We start from the raw sequence: 12,153 nt of genomic DNA, 5'->3' as shown, positions 1-12,153 counted from the left end.
TTGTGAAATGCTTAACTAAGAAAGACACTAATAAATACAAAAAAAGCATTTGGTCTAAAAAAATATTGCAGTTTAGCAGTTTAGAGATTTTGTCTTTATTGCGGTATGTTTTTATATTTACCAATATATAGAAATAAATGGTCCATGCATAAATTGTCATATATTAAACAATAGATGTCCTTTTTATTGATGTAACTTATTATTTAATATATTGCACTATATTTTCCAATATATTGCCATTTATTATTGTTTCGTAAGGGATATTAGTTACATAACACCAGAAAGTAAACAAATATACCAAATAATTCCTAAATATTCTAAATTATTCCTAAATATATAAAATTATTAAGATATATCAAATTATTCCCAAGAATACAAGCCGTTTATTCTGAACTATAAGAACTAATACAGCCATTATTAATCATTTCCACATAACAGACCACTAATTAAGCACCAATAACACTTACACAGAATAAAGCCTAATAAGTAGTGAATAAATCCTTTATAAATGTCTAATTTTGGCTTAATTAAGCAAATAATAAGACATTAATAAGCGCCTAATTTGTGTTCCTTAAAATAAAGTGTTACCGAAATTATAAATCTTCTGGAACTAAAATATCATGGGTGAATAATTTCAGTTTCTAACAGACAAGACTCCTTACTACACTCCACACTATACAAATCAAAGAGGTTCTATTTTCACTCTAATAAGAAGATTAGAGCTGTTCTGATAATGATCTGTTACTAGTTCAGCTACTCCAGCTGCTGAACAGCAGGATCTCACTTCAGCTCATTTGAGTTACTCTCCCCGAGCCCAGGATTAGCACAGAACAGATTATACACCTGTAAACAGGTGAGTAACATGAGGTATGAAGTCACATGACTTGTTTAGGCAGATTCCTCTCTAACCTACCAGAGTCCAAACCAAGGTTCATGTGTTTATTATAATGTATTCTTTCTTTGATCCGGTTAGTTTCGGTTTCACACTGCAGTTTAGTAAATGCACTAAAGAACTTTGTTACGTCCGTCTTCATCACTGATGTTGGCGAAGTCTCCCTATACTTCATATTGATTGGTTTGTAGAATATCGCACTTCTGACGGTAGTTTAGTTAGTGGCTTTTTCAGGTGTTGTGCTAAATTCTGCTTCCCTGTCAGAATCCGAAACCGTCTTAGTCCAGGCATGTCCCAAAACATGAGTACCAGATTCTCCTCAGATTCCTTTTATTTCTGTTTATAAATAAGGATTAAAATATTGTCAAATTTTTGATGATATCGTGCCACATCTTCCTATAACTGGTCCAGAAGCCTGAATCAAAACACTTCAAAACAAGTGTTTTCACACTATAAATGTACCATATTATGGTCCAGCCAATCTGGAGCGAGATGACCTCTTTTAGTAGGACCAAGTTTTGGTCCTTTAGGTTCGATTCGTGATTCACAGCAAGTCTTATACCAGCATTTTTTGCTTGGACCAAACAAGATGTTAAAGCACCATTAGTGTTACGCGCATGCAGATAATAAAATAAAAAGACAACAGTTGAATAAACATTAGAATTTATTCAACAATTTATATAGCACACATAAGAACATATTCTAAGTAAAATATATGTTGGCATTTCCTCTAATACATGACATTTTATACATAAAAGAACATAAATGAATATGAATGACTGAATAAACTCTTAGTAACTCTGCAGAACTTGATTTACCTTGGTGGTTTGGTTTAGTTTAAAAAGACAAACATCCACCACCCAAGCTGTAATAGTAGAAATAACTGTGATTACAAAGACAAATTATATACAAGCCTCTGTTATCATCGTATATTATCAGAGTTAACAGTTTTATATACAATCCTATAGAAATAAAGCTAAGAACACTAACTGATGCTAATACTGTTATTTGAAAAAAATCACAAATCTAACCTAATACAGGCTAAAGCTGAAATTATTTACATTTGTACAGCAGTGGAACCCATAATGCACCATTTTAAAACATGGAACACCAATGAGTTTTACACACAACTGCTGTGATACGATGTTCAGCATTATATGACTGAACATAATAATACATTAACCCTTTCTCCCTGCTCTTAACACATTTCTAAAGAGTCAGAAAAGCAACAATTCACAAAACAATGATTAGAAACATAAATTGATCCCTCAATTTTAATCAATCATCCATTCTATAAACTGCTTCTGGAATCTGAGAATCAGTGGGTTGTTTCACAAAAACGATTTGCAACCTTTCCCCACTCGGAGTTCACAATTTTACAGGAAGCGCATTTCAACATAAAAAAAAAAGTCTCAAATCAGCTGAATTTCCGCGACTACTTCAGAGGTAACGCAAACATAAAAAATTAATTACACACAAACACCACAAAATATTTTATGTTTGTATATGAATTGCATGTTGCTTACATATAAAGGTTGCATTTGATTTAAGGGCACAAGTCAAACATTGACGTGATATATATATATATATATATATATATATATATATATATATATATATATATATATATATATATATATAGTATGTGTGAATATAAAATATTATATTATTATATTAAATGTGTTATGTATTGTTCGAGCTGGGCGATATGGCGATATATCTTCGATTTTTTTTTATCTGATTTTATGATAAAGAAATGGTTAAAAACTAGTTTTTATTTATTTAGTTTTCACTTAAATGCCCCCTTTGTGGTTAAATGCAACCAGAAACAAGCAAAAAAAAACAATTGTAAACAGTGAGAACATCTAGTAACTTTTCGAAAGCTAAACATAGTTTAGGTACTGACACAATGCACCCTCAAAAAACAATTAGAAAGAAATAAAAGTGTGCCCTTTTTGATCAAAATTTAAAAAAGAGGAAACAAGTACAATTTAATATGCTATTAAGTAAAGACTTTTCCCCCATTGGGCTTAATTTGCAAAACAAAGCTTTTAAATAAGTGCCAGTGTTCTATAAAATGAGATACGAAATGAATACGAAAAAAAATAATAAACTGTACTACATACAGAACCTGGTACAGGGGTGGAAGATGTGTCAGGGACAGTTGTTTTATTTGGATGGTGTGCTGCTGCTGCGTTCATTCCTTTGGGAGCAGCACTTTTCCCACTCCGCTGCTTCTGTTAAAGGTGTAGAGATAAATTTGTGCGCTGCTTCGTTTAGAAGCATTCGGTTTAAACACACCTTACAGCGAGGACCTGTTTGGTCCACGTCCAACGCTGCAAAACCGAACCTCAAGCTCTGCCGTCATGTTGTGTGTGTGTTGTGTGGGGTGCGCGCGGGAGGGAGAGAGGGGCGGGGCTAAGCTCAGTCTGAAGTACGGGAGCCTACAGAGGAGTGTCGATGGTGAAAATTAAAACTCAGAGAAAATCGATTTTTAAAAAACACATTGTCCTTAACTGTAAATTCGAATTAATCAATAAAATCGATTAATTGCCCAGCTCTATACATTGTCTTTGATTTTAATCAGAAAAGAAATAGCATTTCTTTTTGTTATCCCGTAATTAATCTATTATCTGCACTAAAAAACATATTATTAAACATAATATAAGTTATACCTTAAATTTGATTGTAATCAAATTTACATGACATTTAGTACAAAATTAGGTTGTGCCATGACAAAGTATACTCTCAAGCTTGCAGAGCATTATTTGATTGTTAAAAAGTAGTTACAGCTCATACTAAGTGTTAAACAGAATTAGGAAAGCAAACCATCATAAATGTGACAAATGTTTAGGAGTCATGTAGTTTTTACACACTTTTAGACGGCAAAGATGTTCTGTATGATGTACTAATGAAGAAGTGCTGACATGCTGTGCACTGACTGTTTTAGTGTCATAAATATGATGAAAGCATTTTATTAACCCCAGAAACCTCATAGGGATGACTGAACAGGAAGCAGCAGAGCTTAATTAGCCTTTCTCCAAGAGCATTTCTGTCCTTCTAAACCAATATACAACCATATCTGTATAAGCAGCTCAGTCCCATGAAGACATGCTGCAAAAAAAAAAAAAAACAGGACAAAATTATCAGACATGAACACACACAAAACACAAATTTTCTTATTCTCTGTCTGACTAAAACACACTGAGCATAGTTCCACACAAGGTGTTTCAGAACAGCTTACATTTATATTACATTTACAGTATTTAGCAGATGCCCTTACTCAGTGCGACTTACAACAGTGCTTCATTGTTTACATTGAAATATCTAGTTTGTAGAGACTAGGATCAAGAGGTACATAGAGTTTTGATGTTAGAGGTTAGAACCATAAAACCACACCTTAATCTACTTCCAACAGTTCAAAACAAAAGTACCAAAACAGTTCTAACACAATCTAGCTAAAAGTATCTTTAAGCCAGCCTGACTTACAAGTAGAAGGATAATCAATAAAACTCCAAGCACAAGGAAGCTTCATCAAATAAGCTACAGCTTAAACCTATAAAACCAAAACTGTGCACACACTCCCATATCAAACACTTCACACCTCACACAAACACTGTAGGGATGTGCTGAGTCATTTTATTTTGAAATACTAAATGTATTAAACTAATTAATCTGTTACTCACATAAAAAAAAACTGTCTGAAATGTGTATGAAACACTACTGGTACTAACTTTAAATACATTCCATTCATAAAAGGTTATTTTGTTCCTATATAGTAAATTAAGTGTCTGATAAAACTGTATTAAAATTATACCGTTTGTTAATTAGACTAAGGGGTCACAGTAATGAGTCTTAGAGAATAGGATATTCTCACTGGATTGAGAAAAGTCTGTGAAGTTCATCCTGTGTTTAAACGTTAAACAGGTTTGACTGAAGCTGATACAACATTTCCAGTAACTGTGATCCACCATAAACCACTCTGCTTCACACAGGCCTGTTTTCACCCTAAACGTCACTAAAACTACGGTCTGATCTTGTTTCTTCTGCTTGTCGGAATTCCAGATACAAGATATGGTAGCTCAGCAACACGGCCCGAGTGTGTGTGTGTGTGTGTGTGTGTGTGTGTGTGTATGTAATTCAGTAACTCACTATAGTATCTCCAGTTTAAAGTCTGGATCCTTTTGTAGATCAGAGAGCAGCTTCTGTCCTGACTCTCCTGGATTATTGTATCTCAGATCCAGTTCTCTCAGGTGTGAGGGGTTTGATTTCAGAGCTGAAGCTAAAGCAGCACAGCCTTCTTCTGTAATACCACAGCCATACAGCCTACAGAGAGAAGGAAAAAAATACAACAGACAAGTGAACAGTTTATATTCTCACACTAAGAGAGTAAAGACCAACTGATCTCATCCTGTACACATCACATTTATACGTGACATTTGTATTACACCTATAATGCAGAATAAACCAAAAGAACTGATACCCTGCAATTCTATATTTGTGTAAACAGCAGATTCATATGGTGATGCCACTTCACAGTTACTGTAGGTGAAGCCTCTTGAACTGCCTATGGATTGTATAAATGATCTAAATACTTGTAAATATGTGCAGTGTGCAAAGGGCACATTCAAAACAAATAAAATCTAATTTATTCATATAGCGCTTTTTACAACTCAAGTTGCCGCAAAGCATCTTTAAAGAAATGTGATTCAAGGACAGAGAATCAGAAAACGGTTAGAATTTTAGTTAGAAAATTCCTACTTAGAGTTCATATAAACTTGGATGTAATCGGTAGTGGAAGTTCCATCTTTATGGCATTACTAAATGAGACTCCTGTAGCATAAGTGTAGTTTATTGTAATGCATATCATGTATACATTAAATTACATGTAGATTAGCATATCAGGGTCCTGTACCTATATTTGTTTTGTTTGGATTGTAAAGCAAAGGGGATCTCATGCTCTTGTGTACTTTTGTAATTTTAACAGTAATACTGTACTGCTGTTTTAGGGGATAGAGATTAAATCATAGTCTCAATTCTCTCACTTTCTACAGTGTGTGTGTGTGTGTACATGATGACCTTACCTCAGTTTCTCTAGTTTACAGTCTGGATTCTCCAGTCCAGCAGAGAGCAGCTTCACTCCTGAATCCTGCAGTTTATTATTATCCAGGTTCAGTTTTCTCAGAGTTGAGGAGTTTGAACTGAGAGCTGAGGCCAGAACTGCACAGCTTTCCTCTGATAGATTACACTTATACAGCCTGAGAAAGAAATGATAATCCATTTAAACACAGATACACATACGAACATTATTGAGGACATTATCAAGGTAATAATGCCATGATACTGTAAGTTTTATTAATGTTAATTACTGTAAGTGTTAACATTAAACACAAGCACACAGACATTATGGCAGATGTGTAGTAAGCATATTTTTTGGATAATTATACTTTATTCCAAGAGAGCTTCTAATTTCTGTATAGAACATAAATTGTGCCTCTATTATGTAGAACAGTTCCTGTAAGAATATTATAAGATTATTCAGTGAGTGAAGCTGAGTGTACATTTTTGTGGACGTGCAAAACCAACACATCAAACAGACACAGGAAACACAAGGCAGACATCACACACACAAGTGCATTGTTTACAGAAAATATATTGCTAGCTTTAATAAGTATAGATATTTCGTTTTTTTTAAGTATAATTTATTCATTAATTGATTGATTAACTTATTGATTTCATCCATTAGTATCAGTGATGTCAGTAATGCATTACTTAGTGACCATTTTCTTAGTAACAAGTAATCTAACATGTTACAATTTCCAATCCAGTAATCAGATTAAAGTTACTCATCCAAGTCACTATGCGTTACGTTTTTGTAATGTTCTTTAGTAAGAAGATATTGTAGTGTCCAGCTGGATTCGTTGAAAGGATGGACGAGAAAGGCGTTTACAGTTGTCGCTTTATTGCTGGAACTTACAATGGTTGCTCTCGTACGCAAACACACCAAAGTAACAACACGCTAATGAGCTAACAAGCGAAAACTAGCACTTGGGCTGAACACACTCACAGAAAGACCCTTCTTTTCCTCCTCTCTCTCACACACACACACACACACACGGTGACAAGACATTAGACACTTATGCAGTCTTAGATGATGGGTCGGACAGCATTATGCTCCTCACAGCTGCAGCACAACAACTTGGAGTGACAGGCAACCCAGAAGACCTTTGTCTGAGAACTGTTTCTATCCAAGTCTCTCTGATTATGCAACCAAAGAAATCCTTTCAGATAGATTATGCTTTCACTGCACAATGTCATGGACTAGCCGAGCATTCATTTCCAGTGTCTACCCTCAAGAAAAGGTACCAACATCTTAGAGACCTACCTCTGCAATCCATTAGCAGGATGTCACCTTTGCTGCTAATTGGGGCTGACCACCCTTACCCATTAAGCCCAGTTGAACCAGTGCGTTTGGGTCTTCCAGGAGGGCCAGCTGCTATCCGAACAAGACTGGGATGGACACTTCAAGGGCCAGCCAGGATGCTTGAGTCACAATCTTCCCTTCAGCAATGCCTTTTTACATCTCTTAGCCCACAAGCATTGGAGCTACAAAAGCATGTGGAACGATTGTGGCAGGTAGATACATTGCCTTATAAGATCGAGAAGGAAGTGACAAGATCGAAGGTAGACCAGGAAGCTCTAAAGGTACTCGAAACCAAGACAAGGCAAGTGATTTTGAATGGGGTACTCAGGTATGCCACACCTCTACTGAGGAGGAAGAACACGCCGCACATCCAAGCATCAAAGTAAGCAGTAATGCCCAGCCCCAGGAGTCTGGAGAAACGCTTGGCAAAAGATCCAGAAAGAGCAGCAGGCTATAGTACAGAAATAGAGAAATTAGAGGCCTCTGGGATTGTGGCCAAAGTGACACCTGACATTGCACTTACCAGTAAGGAGAGCTGGTTCATCACTCATTACCTGGTTCAGCATGATGGGAAAAACAGTAGTATTTAATTGCTCCTTCTGTCACAAAGGAGGCTCGACAGTTGGTCAGCAAGCTACGCCGGCTTCTGGAACAAGGAGGATTTGAGATCTGCCAGTGGGCTGGCAATAGACATGAGGTCATTAACCATCTACCACCAGAAGCACGCTCAGGGAAACTGGATCTTTGGCTGTCATACAAAAGTTGAGGCACATGAGTGAACACTAGGGCTGAGCTGGCACTGTAACACAGACACCTTGGGATTCAAGCATCGACTCACTGATTACGGCACACCAACAATGAGGAATATATACCGTGTCCTAGCAAGTCAGTATGACCCACTCGGGTTCATCCTCCCATTTACAACCAGAACCAAGGTCATAATACAACATTTGTGGAATAAGCACAGAGATTGGGATGACCCACAGCTACCCGATGATTTGCTACAGCAGTCATTGACCTGGGAAAGAGAATTGGAACACCTACCGAAGGTAACATTGCCCAGATGTTACACAGCACCAACAATGAACCGGCCAGATGTCATAAGGGAAGTACACATCTTTTGTGATGCTTCAGAGCGACCTTATGGCTCTGTGGCCTATTGCGATCAGTGGATCCCTGTGGTCATATACATCTCTCTTTCTGTATGGCCAGATCACGTGTTGCCAAGCAGCTATCTATCCCTTGACTGGAGCTGTGTGCAGCACTTACCGGTGCTCAGATGATAAAACTGCTTCAGACTGAACTGACCTTTAAAGTGGAGGAAATCACTCTTTGGTCTGATTCAACTACCGTCCTCAGATGGCTTCACTCCGCATCATGTCACTTCAAGGTATTTGTTGGCACCAGGATAGCTGAAATCCAAGATCTCACAGAGCCTAATGCCTGGCGATATGTAGATTCAGGTAGTAATCCAGTTGATGACATCACCAGAGGCTAAACACTAACAGAATTAGCAAGAGCAAATAGGTGGAATCAGAGACCAGAATTCCTCCACCTACCACCAGATAAATGGCCTTCCTACCCATCTTCACACGCCCCAGAGCCACCGCAAGATGATACAGAGCTGAAACAATCAGCTGTCTGTGGTATGGCTATAACCAACTTGGTACCACTGATCCCAGACACTACAAAGAGTTATACCTGGGAACAACTCGAAGAGGTCACGGATAAGGAGCTTCAGGGGATGGCTGGGCAAGGGGACCCTGCAGTGACTTCTCCTTCAGCAGAGGTATACAGGCTGGCTGAGCAGCATATCTTCAGACAGGTGCAGGTGGATGGCTTTCCAGACGAATACCACTTACTAAAGGCTGGCAAACCAATCCCTTCCACCAGCAGATTATCGTGCCTTGCACCATAGTATGACGCAGAAAGCTGACAGAACACCTTGACCCAGCTGTTGTTCACCCACTTGTCCTTGACCCTAAACATTCATACACTAAACTACTCATTCAAGATGTTGACACTCGCCTCTGTCATCCAGGAAAAGAGAGATTGTTTGCTGAACTGCGCCTTACTGTATGGATATTATGAGGACGCGAGGCCATCAGGCGACATCAAATCAATTGCACTGAATGGCAAAACCTGCCTCTCAGCAAATGGACCTACCTCCTGCCCGCCTCAGATTATACAAACCTGCTTTCTATTCCTCTGGTATGGATTGCTTCGGCCCCTTTCTAGTCAAAATCGGACAACGCCAAGAGAAGCGGTGGGGCATTGTGTTTAAGTGCCTCACTACAAGGTCAATCCATATTGACTTGTTGACATCTCTTGACACAGACTCCTTCTTATTGGCCTTAAGAAGGCTCATTGCCCGACGGGGAAAGCCAGCTGAAATTTATTCAGATTGGGGAACTAATTTCACTGGCGGAAAAAGGGAACTCCGAGAAGGCTTCCCCGATATATGTCCAAATCTCCAGCAGCAACTGGCAAAGCAACAGGTCAGTTTTCGATTCAACCCACCTGCAGCACCACACTTTGGGGGCGTGTGGGAAAGAGAAATCCGCTCCATCAAATCTGCCCTCTACATCTGCATTGCCTCCCAAACTGTGAGCGAAGAAGTGCTCAGAACAGTCCTTGTTGAAACTGAGGGCATTTTGAATGCCAAACCCCTTGGCTATGTTTCATCAGACATATCTGATATCAATCCTGTAACTCCCAACTATTTGCTCATGGGGCGGCCTGACAGTTCACTACCCCAGGTAGTGTACCCTCAATCAGAACTGCTGGGGCGAAGCAGTGCTGGGGTGAAGATGGAGACATTCACAGATACTTGTTGATCAGTTCTGGTCTGCCTTCATCAGACATTACTTACCCAGCCTCCAAACCCGAAGTAAGTGGCAGAGACCTATCGAAGACATCAAAGTCGGAGCTGTTGTCCTGCTGGTAGACCCAAAGATGCCTCGAGCCTTATGGCAGGTCGGACATGTGATCAATGTATTTCCAGGTCGTGATGGCCACGTTCGAACTTTAGTTTTCTGTTTGATTCTGTTATAGACCACACATACCTACACCCACACAACTAGTGTGTAACCTGCACCTGCCAGCAGTTATGGTTCTTGACTGTGCTGTTGTGTTGTCGAAGACATCAGTAAAGACAAGTTAACTGAGCCAAAGGTCCTGTGTGTTCTAACCGGCAACCTAAGGCATACATCACTACTTCTGAGCTACACCTATACAGTCCTCTACAACAGGGGTTCTCAACCTTTTCTATATTATTATATATATATATATATATATATATATATATATAAACAATAATAAAATAGAGTATATAAAAAATGTATAATAATACAAAAAAAAAAACAGAGTATAATAAACTCTTGAAACCGTAACTTTAGCCTGAAACTGTGAGATTTAGGCTTTCCAAATATAGTACATGAACTTCTTACTGGAAACATGCTCTAATATTGTGCTTCCTTTTTATTTTTACCTTTAAATATACAAAATAAGAGTAGGACGGTTTGACAGGTGAGCACAACTCGACAGAACACCTGATGACTCGGCTCGGCGTGTGTGGGCGTATCCGTGAGTTTTTTTAATTCAAATGAAGCAACAGGTGTAGTCAATCATAAGTTTAAGCTTTTTAATCAACCTCACTGTGATCTATAGTTCTATAAATCCGTTTTCAGCTTCTCCTCCGTGGCTGAATGGCAGCTGTTCTGTATATGAGAGGCTCATGTGTGTCTGTGTGCGTGTCTCTCACACACAGCTGAACTGGTTTGCCGGAGGGCGGGGCTGCGCTCGTGCAGCGGCTCTCTCTGTTTAAATGAATGGGATGCGCTGTGCTGGTGGACGGGGAGAGAGTGCGTCTTTCTTGCGGGCGCTCCGCACTAACACAAACATTTGACTTCAATAGTTTGCGGCCGCGAGTTTGAAACCCATGATTTAAAGGGCTCACTACAGACAACTGTCTTCCTCTGAGGATGAGCCTACGGACCCCTGGTTGAGAAACCCTGCTCTACAAAATACTGACTCCAAAGGGTGCCCCGAATGCACTGCCGCATAGGGTTACTTATCAGTTACAATGCTGCCGAACGAGAGAGCTGTCTTTAAAGGCAATGACTACCTATGCAGCGGCCTTCAGAATGGACCAAAGCAAATACCTGGATTCCCTTCTAAAGGCAACTGCCCAACAGGGCAGCACTTTCAGGCAGCATATGTGTGCTCCCGAGAAAATAACTGTCCCCTTTCGATAGGCAGCATGAGCTACCTTCATAGGCAACATCCTTTTTTTACCCAAATTGAGCTAAGACACATCCTTTTCAGTGAAGGTAATCCCATGAGGTCCAGCGCTCAGATCTAAAATCATGGCGGATGGAGTGGGCACTGCGGGGGAGTATCTGTACAAATATAGTACTAATTTTCTTTGATTGTGACTCACTGTGGCATGTGTTTATTAAATTAGTAAATTTTACACTGTTCTATTTATACTATCATTTCATCTCAATCACCATCAATATTGCACTGTTGTCTTCCGTCTTATGTATGTCTATTGTGTTCTTGTTGTATTGTACATATAGCGCCTCCCACTCTTTTATTTTATATATCTTATTTCTTTGTATTTTTATTTATATATCATATTTCACCCCCACCACTACTGCACCTTGTTTCTGTCTCATGTATGTGTATTTGTGTCCCTGCTGTATTGTACACATAGTGTCTCCCATTCTCTTTTATTATCTGTTATCTGTACTTGCTGTAATATTTGGGAAGGAGAGTAATGTAATTTCAATTCTCTGTATGTCCTGTACATATCCAGTATTGACAATAAAACTAC

At 38.8% G+C, this 12,153-nt stretch overlaps 1 protein-coding gene across 1 annotated transcript in view; it reads right to left on the bottom strand.

Moving 5' to 3' along the window:
• Positions 1–5,043: 5,043 nt before the first annotated feature.
• The window catches only part of LOC103035557 (uncharacterized), a 33,291-nt gene continuing 26,181 nt past the window's right edge, over positions 5,044–12,153 (bottom strand). Inside the window, exons 9-10 of the mRNA XM_049482747.1 lie at positions 5,977–6,150; positions 5,044–5,218 (exon numbers count right to left, since the gene is read on the bottom strand). Coding sequence (XP_049338704.1) covers positions 5,044–5,218; positions 5,977–6,150 — 349 coding nt within the window. The remainder of the gene's footprint in view (positions 5,219–5,976; positions 6,151–12,153) is intronic.

The sequence above is a fragment of the Astyanax mexicanus genome, chromosome 8 (genome assembly GCF_023375975.1).
Source record: "Astyanax mexicanus isolate ESR-SI-001 chromosome 8, AstMex3_surface, whole genome shotgun sequence".
Taxonomy (NCBI): Eukaryota; Metazoa; Chordata; class Actinopteri; order Characiformes; family Acestrorhamphidae; genus Astyanax; species Astyanax mexicanus.
This window is presented reverse-complemented; position numbering and strand designations above follow the sequence as displayed.